Raw genomic sequence first — 12,767 nt, forward strand, 5'->3', positions numbered from 1 at the left:
CCCTGTTTATTTTTTTAATATTGAGCTGCACGAGCTGTTTATATATTTTGGAGATTAATCCTTTGTCTGTTGGTTCGTTTGCAAATATTTTCTCCCATTCTGAGGGTTGTCTTTTGGTCCTGTTTGTAGTTTTGTTTGCTTTGCAAAAGCTTTGAAGTTTCATTAGGTCCCATTTGTTCATTTTTGTTTTAATTTCCATTACTTTAGGAGGTGGATCAAAAAAGATCTTGCTGTGATTTATGTCGAAGAGTGTTCTTCCTATGTTTTCCTCTAAGAGTGTTATGGTGTCCGGTCTTACAGTTAGGTCTGTAAATCATTTTGAGTTTATTTTTGTGTATGGTGTTAGGGAGTGTTCTGATTTCATTCTTTTTTTTTTTTTTTTGTGGTACACGACCTGTCACTGCTGTGGCCTCTCCCGTTGCGGAGCACAGGCTCCGGACGCGCAGGCTCAGTGGCCATGGCTCACAGGCCCAGCCGCTCCGCGGCATGTGGGATCCTCCCAGACCAGGGCATGAACCTGTGTCCCCTGCATCGGCAGGCGGACTCCCAACCACTGCGCCACCAAGGAGGCCCTGATTTCATTCTTTTACATGTAGCAGTTTTCCCAAACCAGTTATTGAAGAGACTGTCTTTTCTCCATTGTATATCTTTGCCTCGTTTATCATAGATTAGTTGACCATAGCTGCGTGGGTTTATCTCTGGGTTTTCTATGATTTCCATTGATCTATATTTTTGTCTTTGTGCCAGTACCATATTTTCTTGATTACTGTAGCTTTGTAGTGTAGTCTGAGATCAGGGAGTCTGATGCCTCCAGCTCCATTTTCTTCCCTTAAGATTGCTTTGGCTATTCAGGGTCTTTTGTGTCTCCATTCACATTTTAAGAGTTTTTGTTCTAGTTCTGTACAAAAATGCCACTGGTAATTTGAAAAGGATTGCATTGAATCTGTAGATTGCTTTGGGTAGTATAGTAATTTTCACAGTATTGATTCTTCCAATCCAAGAACATGGTGTATCTGTCCATCTGTTTGTGTCATCTTTGATTTCTTTCATCAGTGTCTTACAGTTTTCTGAGTACAGGTCTTTTACCTCCTTAGGTAGGTTTATTCCTAGGTATTTTATTCTTTTTGTTGCAGTGGTGAATGGGATTGTTTCCTTAATTTCTCTTTCTGGTCTTGCATTGCTAGTGTCTAGGAATGAGAGAGATTTCTGTGCATTACTTTTGTATCCTGCAACTTTACCAAATTCATTGATTAGCTCTAGTAGTTTTCTGGTGGCATCTTTAAGATTATGTATAGTATCACGTCATCTGCAGACAGTCACAGTTTTACCTCTTTTCCAATATGTATTCTTTTTATTTCTTTTTCTTCCCTGATTGCCGTGGCTAGGGCTTCCAAAATTATGCTAATAGTGGTGAGAGTGGACATCCTTGTCTTGTTCCTGATCTTAGAGGAAATGCTTTCTGTTTTTCACCATTGAGAATGATGTTTGCTGTGGTTTTGTCGTAGATGGGCTTGATTATGTTGAGGTCGGTTTCCTCTTTGCCCACTTTCTGGAGAGTTTTTATCATAAATGGGTGTTGAGTTTTTCAAAAGCTTTTTCTGCATCTATTGAGATGATCATATGTTTTTCTTCTTCAATTTGTTAATATGGTGTATCACGTTGATTGATTTGCATATATTGAAGAATCCTTACATCCCTGGCATAAACCCCACTTGATCATGGCGTATGATCCTTTTAATGTGTTGTTGGATTATGTTTGCTAGTATTTTGTTGAGGATTTTTGCATCTATGTTCATCAGTGATATTGGTCTGTAATTTTCTTTTTTTGTAGTATGTTTGTCTGGTTTTGGTTATCAGGCTGATGGTGGCCTCATAGAATGAGTTTGGGAGGGTTCCTTCCTCTGCAATTTTTTGGAAGAGTTTGAGAAGGATGGGTGTTAGCTCTTCTCTAAATGTTTGACAGAATTCACCTGTGAAGCCATCTGGTCGTGGACGTTTTTTGTTGGAACATTTTTAATCACACTTTCAGTTTCCTGACTTGTGACTGGTCTGTTCATCTTTTCTGTATCTTCCTGGTTCAGTCTTGGAAGGTTATACCTTCCTTAGAATTTGTCCACTTCTTCCACGTTGTCCATTTTATTCACTTAGAGTTGCTTATAGCAGTCTCTTATGATGCTTTGTATTTCTGTGGTGTCTGTTGTAACTTCTCCTTTTTCATTTCTAATTTTATTGATTTGAGTCCTCTCCCTCTTTCCCCTGAGGAGTCTGGCTAAAGGTGTATCAATTTTGTTTATCTTCTCAAAGAACCAGCTTTCAGTTTTATTGATCTTTGCTAATGTTTTCTTTGTTTCTATGTCATTTATTTCTGCTCTGGTCTTTATGATTTCTTTCCTTCTACTGACTTTGGGTTTTGTTTGTTCTTCTTTCTCTGGTTCCTTTAGTTGTAGGGTTAGATTGTTTGTTTGAGATTTTTCTTGTTTCTTGAGGTCGGCTTGTATTGCTATAAACTTCCCTCTGCGAATTGCTTTTGCTGCATCTCATAGGTTTTGGATCGTTGTGTTTTCATTGTCATTTGTCTGTAGGTATATTTTGATTTCCTCTTTGATTTCTTCAGTGATCTCTTGGTTATTTAGTAACGTATTGTTTAGCCTCCATGTATTTGTGTTTTTTATCGTTTTTTTCCCCCTGTAATTGAGTTCTAATCTCATAGTGTTGAGGTCGGAAAAGATGCTTGATATGATTTCAGTTTTCTTAAATTTACCAAGGCTTGATGTGTGACCCAAGATGTGATGTATCCTGGAGAACGTTCCATGTGCACTTGAGAAGAAATGTAATCTGCTGTTTTTGGATGGAATGTCCTATAAATATGAATGAAATGTGTCTGGTCTTTTGTGTCATTTAAAGCTTGTGTTTCCTTATTAATTTTCTGTCTGGATCATCTGTCCATTGGTGTAAGTGAGGTGTTAAAGTCCCCCACTATTATTGTGTTAGTGTCAATCTCCTCTTTTATAGCTGTTAGCAGTTGCCTCATGTATTGAAGTGTTCCTATGTTGGGTGCGTATATATTTATAGTTATTATATCTACTTCTTGGATTGATCCCTTGATCATGATGTACTGTCCTTCCTTGTCTCTAGTAAGATTCTTTAGTTTGAAGTCTGTTTTATTTGATATGAGTATTACGACTCCAGCTTTCTTTTGATTTCCATTTGCATGGAATATCTTTTTCCATCCCCTCACTGTCAGTCTGTACGTGTCCCTAGGTGTGAAGTGGGTCTCTTGTAGGCAGCATATATGGGTATTATTTTTGTAACCATTCAGTGAGCCTGTGTCTTTTGGTTGGAGCATTTAATCCATTCACGTTTAAGGTAATTATCGATATGTATGTTCCCATGACCAATTTCTTAATTGTTGTTGGTTTGTTTTTGTAGGTCCTTTTCTTCTGTTGTGTTTCCCACTTAGAGAAATTCCTTTAGCATTTGCTGTTGAGCTGGTTCGGTGGTGCTGAATTCTCTTAGCTTTTGCTGGTCTGTAAAGCTTTTGATTTCTCTGTCGAATCTGAATGAGATACTTGCTGGGTAGAGTAATGTTGGTTGTAGGTTGTTCCCTTTCATCACTTTAATTATATGGTGCCACTCCCTTCTGGCTTGTAGAGTTTCTGCTGAGAAATCAGCCGTTAACCTTATGGGAGTTCCCTTGTATGTTATTTGTTGTTTTTCCCTTGCTGCTTTGAATAATTTTTCTTTGTCTTTAAATTTTGTCAGTTTGATTACTCTGTGTCTCGGCATGTTTCTCCTTGGGTTTGTCCTGCCTGGGACTCTCTGTGCTTCCTGGACTTGGATGGCTATTTCCTTTCCCGTGTTAGGGAAGTTTTTGACTATAATCTCTTCAAGTATTTTCTCGGGTCCTTTCTCTCTTCTCCTTCTGGAAGCCCTACAATGCGAATGTTGTTGTGTTTAATGTTTTCCCAGATGTCTCTTAGGCTGTCTTCATTTGTTTTCATTCTTTTTTCTTTCTTCTGTTCCACAGCAGTGAATTCCACCATTCCTTCCTCCAGGTCACTTATCCGTTCTTCTGCCTCAGTTATTCTGCTATTGAGTCCTTCTAGTGTATTTTTCATTTCAGTTATTATATTGTTCATCTCTGTTTGTTCCTTAATTCTTCTAGGTCTTTGCTAAACAATTCGTGCATCTTTTCGATCTTTGCCTCCATTCTTTTTTCGAGGTCCTTGATAATCTTCACTATCGTTCTGCAGTCTTTTTCTGGAAGGTTGGCTGTCTCCACTTCATTTAGTTGTCTTTCTGGGGTTTTATCTTGTTCTTTCATCTGGTACAAAGTCCTTTGCCTTTTCATGTTGTCTATCTTTCTGTGAATGTGGTTTTCCTTCCACAGGCTACAGAACTGTAGTTCTTCTTGTTTCTGCCGTCTGCCCTCTGGTGGATGAGTCTATGTAAGAGGCTTGTGTAAGCTTCCTGATGGGAGGGAATGATGGTGGGTAGAGCTGGGTGTTGGTCTGGTGGGCAGAGCTCAGTAAAAGTTTAATCCGTTTGTCTGCTGATGGGTGGGGCTGGGTTCCCTCCCTGTTGGTTGTTTGGCCTGAGGCAACCCAGCACTGGAGCCTGTCCAGCTCTTTGGTGGGGCTAATGGCAGACTCTGGGAGGGCTCAGGCAAAGGAGCACTTCCCAGAACTTTTGCTGCTAGTGTCCTTGTCCCCATGGTGAGCCACAGCCACCCCCCACCTCTGCAGGAGACCCTTCAACACTAGCAGGTTGTCTGGTTCAGTCTCCTATGGGGTCACTGCTCCTTCCCCTGCTTACTGATGCACACACTACTTTGTGTGTGCCCTCCAAGAGGGGAGTCTCTGTTTCCCCCAGTCCTGGCAAAGTCCTGCAATCAAATCCCGCTAGCCTTCAGCATCTGGTTCTCTAGGAATTCCTCCTCCCATTGCCGGACCCCCAGGTCGGGAAACCTGACGTGGGGCTCAGAACCTTCACTCCAGTGGGTGGACTTCTGTGGTGTAAGTGTTCTCCAGTTTGTGAGTCACCCACCCAGCAGTTACGGGATTTGATTGTAGTGTGATTGTGCCCCTCCTCCTGTCCCATTGCGGCTCCTCCTTTGTCTTTGGATGTGGGGTATCTTTTTTGGTGAGTTTCAGTGTCTACCTGAACATGATTGTTCAGTAGTTAGTTGTGATTCCGGTGCTCTCGCGACAGGGAGTGAGCTCACGTCCTTCTACTCCACCATCTTGAACCAATCTCATGGATTTTTTTCTTAAAATATAAGTGTTTCAATCCATTACAGTTATTTTCTTTTTGATGTTTCCAGAGTTTATTCCTGTGTGCTTTTGATACAACCCTATCGTTTTTAATAGTTTGTTTTCTTTCTGTCTCATTAAGAAATCCTGGCCTCATCTTTTGTGTGTCCTTCCTGCTTCTGACCTTAATTTGCCATTTCTTTAAGAAGTTTTGGTTTCTTTTAGTGGGAAATAGTTTTTTGTTTTTTTTTTTTACATCTTTATTGGAGTATAATTGCTTTACAATGGTGTGTTAGTTTCTGCTATATAACATAGTGAATCAGTTATACATATACATATGTTCCCATATCTCTTCCCTCTTGCGATTCCCTCCCACCCTCCCTATCCCACCCCTCCAGGTGGTCACAAAGCACCAAGCTGATCTCCCTGTGCTATGCGGCTGCTTCCCACTAGCTATCGATTTTACATTTGGTATTGTATAAATGTCCATGTCACTCTTCCACTTTGTCCCAGTTTACCCTTCCCCCTCCCCGGGAAATAGTTTTTAAAGACCACAGTCTGGATGGTAACTACTAGTATTGCTTCTAGGCCTTTTCAGCGCATAGATGATAAAAACATAGTTTTTAGAAGGAGAAAAATAGGACATGAGTTAATACTGTTATTTCCAAGTAAAACTTAAGGTCACTGTGCTTTTTCACTTCTTGGGTTTTATATTTAAATTCCTTTATCTTAAAAACCTTGATTTCTAATTACATTAACAAAATTATCTCTGTCTTGCTGTATCTTACCGTATCAACATAATACTTTCAAAATAAGACTACGACAATTACTACAAACCATAAAACTACTAAACGCAGTCTTAGGAATATACGGTCAAATGAGTTAACTATTTTCTCTGTGTGGTTATGCCAAGGGCTTGATATATACCTAACATTCCATCCAGTTGTTTTTTCAGTTTTTAGGGATTTTTTCCCCTTTACTTGTTAATTATTAAACATTACGTGGTTCCCAAGTCAATGCTATAAGACAAGGTACCTGCAGAGACTATTATCTTCCATTCCTGTCCCCTTCATTCTGTTCCTCCTTTCCTCTATAGGTAAGTATTGCGATTTTTTTCTTTCACCCATGAGTGATTTAGATGTATTGCTTAAATTTCCAAATATTTGAGGATTTTCCAAGTATTCTATTATTGGTTTCTAGGTTACTTCCATTATAGTGTGAGAATATGTTGTAGATAATTTTAATTCTGTTAGATTTGTTAAAGTTTGTTGTAGGGTCCAGAAATTAGTGTGTCTCGATGAGTGTTCCAGATGTGCTTGAATGCGTTTAAGTGCTGCTGGGTGGAATGTTCTGTGAGTGCCTGATAGGTCAAATTGATTGCCAGGTTTGTTTATGTATTCTGTAACTTCACTGTTTTCTAGTTCTGTGAGTTTTTGTTTCACATATTTTGAAGCTCTATTTTAAGTGTATACATCTTTAGGATTGTTGCCTTCTTGATGAATTGACCCTTTTATTATTATGCCCCTTTTTATCCCTTATAAGTATTTCTCGTTCTAAAGTCTATTTTATCTGAAATTTTTTGTTCTAGAACCAGTTTTTTTTTTAAATAAATTTATTTATTTTATTTATTATTTTTGGCGGCGTTGGGTCTTCATTGCTCCGAGCGGGCTTTGTCTAGTTGTGGCGAGCGGAGGCTACTCTTTGTTGCGGTGCACGGGCTTCTCATTGCAGTGGTTTCTCTCGTTGCGGAGCACGGGCTCTGGGCATGCGGGCTTCAGTAGTTGTGGCTTATGGGCTCTAGAGCTCAGGATAAGTTGTGGCGCACAGGCTCTGCTGTTCCACGGCCTGTGGGATCTCCGCGGACCAGGTCTTGAATGTGTGTCCCCTGCACTGGCAGGCAGATTGTTAAGCACTGCTTCACCAGGGAAGTCTGATTTGTATAGTTTCTAATGAGAAGTTGGCTGTCATTCTTATATTTGTTCCTGTGTATGTAATATGTCTTTTTTTTTTCTGGCTGCTTATATAATTTTTAAGAAAGTTCAGTAGTATTATTGTATGTGTATTTTCTTCTGCTTGGGGTTCTTTAATTTCCTAGAATCTGTAGGGTTATAGTTCAAATCCAGCTGAGAAATTTTGGCTGTTTCTCTAAACATTGTTCTCTGTCTCCTTTGGAATCCAACTGACACGTATTTTAGACTACTTAATACTGGAGTCTCTGTGTTTGTTTTGTTTTGTCTGCTTTTCTCCCTGTGCTTCAGTTTGCATAGTTTCTATTGCTGTCTTCACATGTACTGATGTTTCCTGTCAGTGTCTAATGTGCTTTTACTCCCATCCAGGGTATTTTTCACTCCAGATATTGAATTGTTCATTTCTAGAGACTCCATTTGCAACTTTCTTCTATCTCCCATTTTTCTTATGTTCATTATCCTTTACATTCGTTTTTTTTTTCTTCTTTTTTTTTCTTGTGGTACTCGGGCCTCTCCCTGCTGTGGCCTCTCCCGTTGCGGAGCACAGGCTCCGGACGCGCAGGCTCAGCGGCCATGGCTCACGGGCCCAGCTGTTCCGCGGCATGTGGGATCTTCCCGGACCGGGGCACGAACCCGTGTCCCCTGCATCGGCAGGCAGACTCCCAACCACTGCGCCACCGGTGAAGCCCTCCGTTACATTCTTGAACATATTTATAATAGCTGTCTTTCAGGTAGTCATCTGCTAATTCCGTGGTCTCTCTCCTGAGTCTGTGGCTATTCACTGTTTTCCTCTCCTGGTTATGGGTCATTTGCTTGCTTCTTTGACTGCCCAGTAATTTTGGATTAGGTGGTGGATGTTGTAAATTTTATGCTGTCACATGTTGAATTTTCTTGTTGTTCCTTTAAAGAGCGTGGGGCTTTGATCTGGCAGAAAGTGAAATTATTGGTGGATCAGTTTGATGCTTTCAAGGCTTGCTTTTAAGGTCCAGAGCAGCCTTTACTCTAGACCTGATTGAAGATACACCATTGACGCGTGATCTTTCTTAGGACTCGACCCAGTGCCCTTTGTATCGTGAGGCTGTTGCACTCTGGTTCTTGGGAACGTGAACTACTCGCCCTCTGTTGAGTTCCAGGAATGCTTGGCCCACTGCTCTTTGGTCACGAGAGTTTGACCCTTCCCGTAAGCAGGTTAGTACTTGGTCAGAAGTCTAGGAGACCCTCCTGCAGGTCCGAGGAGCTGGCTGTCTCTGAGCAGCTCGCTCTTCTCTAGTACTCTGTAAATGCTACCTTTGCCTTTCTGAACTCTCATCTGTCTTTTTAACTCAGTGAGGCCGCTCTGGATTCGATTTCCCTGCCCTTTCCTGGGAACTGCCTCCAGGAAGAAAGCTGCGGCCATTGTGGTGCTCCCTTCCCACACCCACTTTTTCCTCTTCTTCCAAACACTGCCTGTTGTCCTACATCGGAAAGCAGTTGTTTCATGGATTTTGTGTTTTTCTAGTTGTTAATGGCTTGAGGGAAACTCTTGGAGCTGTGAATCCTTCCTGTGTGGAAGTGGAAATCTCCCCCTTATGAATGGTTGGCCCTGCTCCTTGATGATTCGGAGTTTGAGGGGCTACCTTAATGTCATCCAGGGGTTTCTTTTGCTATCCTAGTTGCTTTGCTTTTGTGAGAGGATTGAAAATCAGTGTGGCTGCTACTGCCATCTTGCCCTAACTAGAATTCTCTGTGTATCTTTTAAATTACCCTTACATTCCTCTCATTTGGGCTTGGCAACTGCCCTGAAGATGGACACAACATGGCACTGCACTTGGTTGGCCTGTTTTGTTGTAACAAATTGGAGGTATCTCCCTTACCCCAGGAATGGCTAACGTGTTACCACCCTAAGCATAAACTGTTGACAGTGGTAATTTCATTTACTTCCAGATTATTCGATGGGATGGTGTAAGCTATAAACACAGCCTATGGCCAGGAGCCCAAGAAGCTATCACTAACCCACTGTGAGACATGGGACCAGTCCCTTCTCATTAATCATCTGTATATGGCACTGTAAGGGGGACCAGGCCTGCCCTTGGGAGCACGGAGCTTGTTAAGGAAGGCAGATACGTAGAGCTAACTAGAATTCAGTGTAATTTGTGTCCATTGAGAAGCCCGAGCAAAGGTGCTTCCTTGGCCTTTCTTTTCGCATCTGAATAATGGGAGGGAGGGAGCAGCAATTTTCCTATTGTTCTGTGCAGGCTAGGATTTTGCGGAATGCCTTGGGAGGTCTTGTGGGCCAGGCCCTCTGTCCTCACTTGAACCAATGTAGTTGCACTTTTTCCAATTTTATATGTTATGATGTAAGATTTCTTTCACAACAGGGATTCTGCTGCTGAAAAATGGACAAAGAACAGGCAGAAGACGGGTCCACACTTAGCTGTGCACAGAACCTCCTGCAGTGAGCGGCCTGCCCTTTCCTTGGTGTGTGCGCACGTAAAGGCCCGGCGTGAGCTCCACTCCCCGATTACGGCTGAGGAGCCCCAGCAGCAGGTCGCGGATTCCAGCCTTGAGAGTTCCGATTTCTGAGCTGAGACGGATCAGGATGCCAACGCTGCCTCTGGCACATGGCGGTGGACAGCCCAGGGCAGCTCTTGAGCTTCTTGCCAGTTTCCTCACCAGTAAGTCGGGGGTTTGTTCCTACACAGGTTTGCTGTGCTGCTTCACGTGTGAGAGCTCCCAGTTCATGCCACTCATACAGGCCTCAGCTGTTTCACTTCAGGGTCCCAGGGCCTCCCCTTGGATGTGATCCTTGGTTCAGTGTTGGTGAGCTGCTCCTTCCACTGACGGCAGAAAACCAGGTGAATTGTGCCTGCTTTCCGCTTCAGTCTTGTAAACTCTTGGGATATGGTTGATACTCCACTGTATGTGCAGGGCAGACTTTATTAGCCTCAGGATAAGTAGCAGAGCTGGGGGCTGCAGTCCCATCCCTGAAGGCCAAGTGTAGCTTTGTATGGTGCCTTCAGCATAGACTGAGTCACAAGGACTTACACAGTGACAGATCAGCTCTGTGGGCAGGACTCAGCTAGGCCCATAGGGACCTGGGTCTTGGTAATGCTGTTCTAGGACACTAACCAGCAAGAGGTAAAACGAGCTTTGTAAGGAGGGGTTAGAAAAATGCAGGAAGAATTATAAGCAATACAAGTTTATTTAATTACTTTGGAAACAATTCCCCACCCCCCCAAACGATGTCTGAACCTAAAAGGTACATAAAAATGACCAACAATATCTTAAAATAATAGAGCTGATGGTTGTTTTTCCCTCAGAACAAGTGTGTGTTCAGGTGGACAGTAAATTACAAACCATATCAAATCATGTTAAGGCAGATGATAATCTGGGTGCATTTCTTAACGACTCCCAGGAAAGTGATCTTGTGGGAGCTGGGTGTTCTTCCTCCCAGCTGTGTGGTCAGTTGGCCCACGAAGGGGCAGTCCTGGAGGCAGCAGGTAGAGAACAGGCTGTGCCTGTCTTGTCACTGCTCGTTCTGCTGACCCTCTGTGACTGAAGTGGACACAGAACCCTGGCCCTTGTTGACATCACTGATGCACACCCACTGCCCGTCAACCGACTCCTTCCACAGGGTCACCTGCAAGCCAGCACACACATCGTTACAGGTATGTATCCCTGCCCTTACCTCCCTGGGTTCTCTAAAGAGGGCAAAGATCTCCAGCAAGAACTACAGCTCACAGTCTTGTGGGTAAAGAGAGCACTTACTTTGGTTCCCCCCACTGAAATCCCACCAAAATGGAAGTAAAGGAAAAAGTATCCACACAGAGTAAGAAAGGAGGAGTATGGAGAGTGGTGACACAACTTGTTCACGGCTTCACTTTCCCTCAAAAGAAGAACTAACAGCTATTCATAGAGACACACCATGAACAAATCCTACAACACAGCAGTGAGGCTGAAGTGCCCTGCACTATGGACACTGAGACCTACTCTGTTTGAAGGTAAGAAGGGGCCACACGTTGATCCCAGCATCCCTTCCAGGGGCTGGCACAGTACCACAGGGAGCGGCCTCCCCTGAGGCTCTGGCCCCTCCAGTGACATCCAGCACCTGTTCCCCCCTCCCACTGCATTGTGCTCATCACTTTGCAGGTGCTGATACTCTGGTTTTGCTCCACCAGGATCGCAGCTGAATCTGTGAGGCCCAGCTGCTGAGAATCGGATTGTGACCAGAGGGCTTCCAACAACCAGCACTCAGATCTCCACAGCCTGAGTCCCTACCTGCAGGGCCCAAGTGAGTCTGTTCTGACAGGGAAGCTGGGGCACAGGTAGGCTACAGTCCAGACCACAAACAAAGCATTAGTAACCTTAAAGCTGCTTCCCTGGAAAGCACACCAGTCCACAGCTGCACTTGCTATTGAATACAGCCTTTGGACTGCCCAACCAGTGAAGCCACATAGCCGGTCAACAACCCTGCTTAAGGTAACACGGGAATGGAAAGCACTGCCAGTGGCATTCACTGTCTGCATAGCAAATCTAGTGGCCTCACCTGATCAGGAATTCAGTGCACACTCTTGACTCTTCAGCTCCCCCTAAAATAAGCCATGCATTCTCTGATCCCATTCTGCTAGGTACTGCCAGGGCAAGGAAGGTAATTCCAGCCTCACCTACTGCTGAGTCGAGTAGCCATCCTGACTGTCTAGCAAGCCTGACCAGAGAATCCAGGCAGCTGTGAAGCCGATGCTCCAGCCTCACGGGTGCAGGGAAAGAAACCAGCTGTCCTACCTGATCTCAGCCAGTGGCATATTCAGAGTGGAAAAAAGTGCCTCAAGCCAAAACAGAACTTAACAGCAGGTCCTTTCACCCATAGGAGAGAAAGCCAGAAACCCAAATTGAGCTGACTAGTGAAGAACTGTATCTGCACACTTCCAGAGGTACAATGAATTCTTCGAAAAAGAATTCAAAACAGGGCCCACTGTCAAGAAGCCCACTTCCAATCTCTTGCATGCCTATAAACTAACAATGAAAAATCAGAGAAATTAAGCAGACTCCCATTTACCACTCAAACAAAAAGAATAAAATACCCAGGAATAAACCTACCAAAGGAGGCAACAGACCTGTATGCAGAAAACTATAAAAGACACTGATGAAAGAAATTAAAGATGATGATACAAACAGATGGAGAGATATACCAGGTTCTTGGATTGGAAGAATCAACATTGTAAAAATGACTATACTACGCAAAGCAATCTACAGATTCAATGCAATCCCTATCAAACTACCAATGGCATTTTTCACAGAACTAGAACAAAAAACTTTACAATTTGTATGGAAACACAAAACACTCTGAATAGCCAAAGCAATCTTGAGAAAGAAAAACAGCTGGAGGAATCAGGCCCCCCAACTTCAAAGTATACTACAAAGCTACAGTAAGCAAGAGAGTATGGTACTGGTACAAAAACAGAAATATAGATCAACTGTACAGGATAGAAAGCCAAGAGATAAACCCACGCACCTATGGTCAGCTAATGTATGACAAAGGAGGCAAAGGATGTACAATGGGGAAAAGACA

At 43.0% G+C, this 12,767-nt stretch overlaps 3 protein-coding genes across 9 annotated transcripts in view; 1 reads left to right on the forward strand and 2 right to left on the reverse strand.

The window, feature by feature from the left end:
* LOC132432510 (collagen alpha-1(I) chain) overlaps window positions 1-10,256 on the forward strand; it is an 86,212-nt gene extending 75,956 nt beyond the window's left edge. The window contains exons 12-14 of one of the 7 annotated variants that reach the window (XR_009520923.2): window positions 8,267-8,407; window positions 9,577-9,873; window positions 9,954-10,256. Coding sequence is in view for 2 of the 7 variants with exons in the window: in XM_060023048.2 (XP_059879031.1) it covers window positions 8,267-8,326 (60 nt within the window). In the remaining 5 variants the exon portion in view is untranslated. Of the gene's footprint in view, window positions 1-8,266; window positions 8,426-9,576 lie in introns of those variants that run through there. The other 6 variants (XR_009520924.2, XR_009520925.2, XR_009520922.2 and 3 more) reach the window with 6 other exon arrangements.
* The window catches only part of GHRL (ghrelin and obestatin prepropeptide), a 100,111-nt gene that overhangs the window by 80,337 nt on the left and 7,007 nt on the right, over window positions 1-12,767 (reverse strand).
* Window positions 10,415-12,767, reverse strand: part of SEC13 (SEC13 homolog, nuclear pore and COPII coat complex component) — a 54,501-nt gene continuing 52,148 nt past the window's right edge. The window contains exon 9 of the mRNA XM_060023052.1: window positions 10,415-10,838. Coding sequence (XP_059879035.1) covers window positions 10,725-10,838 — 114 coding nt within the window. The 3' untranslated portion in view covers window positions 10,415-10,724. The remainder of the gene's footprint in view (window positions 10,839-12,767) is intronic.

Source organism: Delphinus delphis, chromosome 10 (genome assembly GCF_949987515.2).
Source record: "Delphinus delphis chromosome 10, mDelDel1.2, whole genome shotgun sequence".
In the NCBI taxonomy this organism is placed as follows: Eukaryota; Metazoa; Chordata; class Mammalia; order Artiodactyla; family Delphinidae; genus Delphinus; species Delphinus delphis.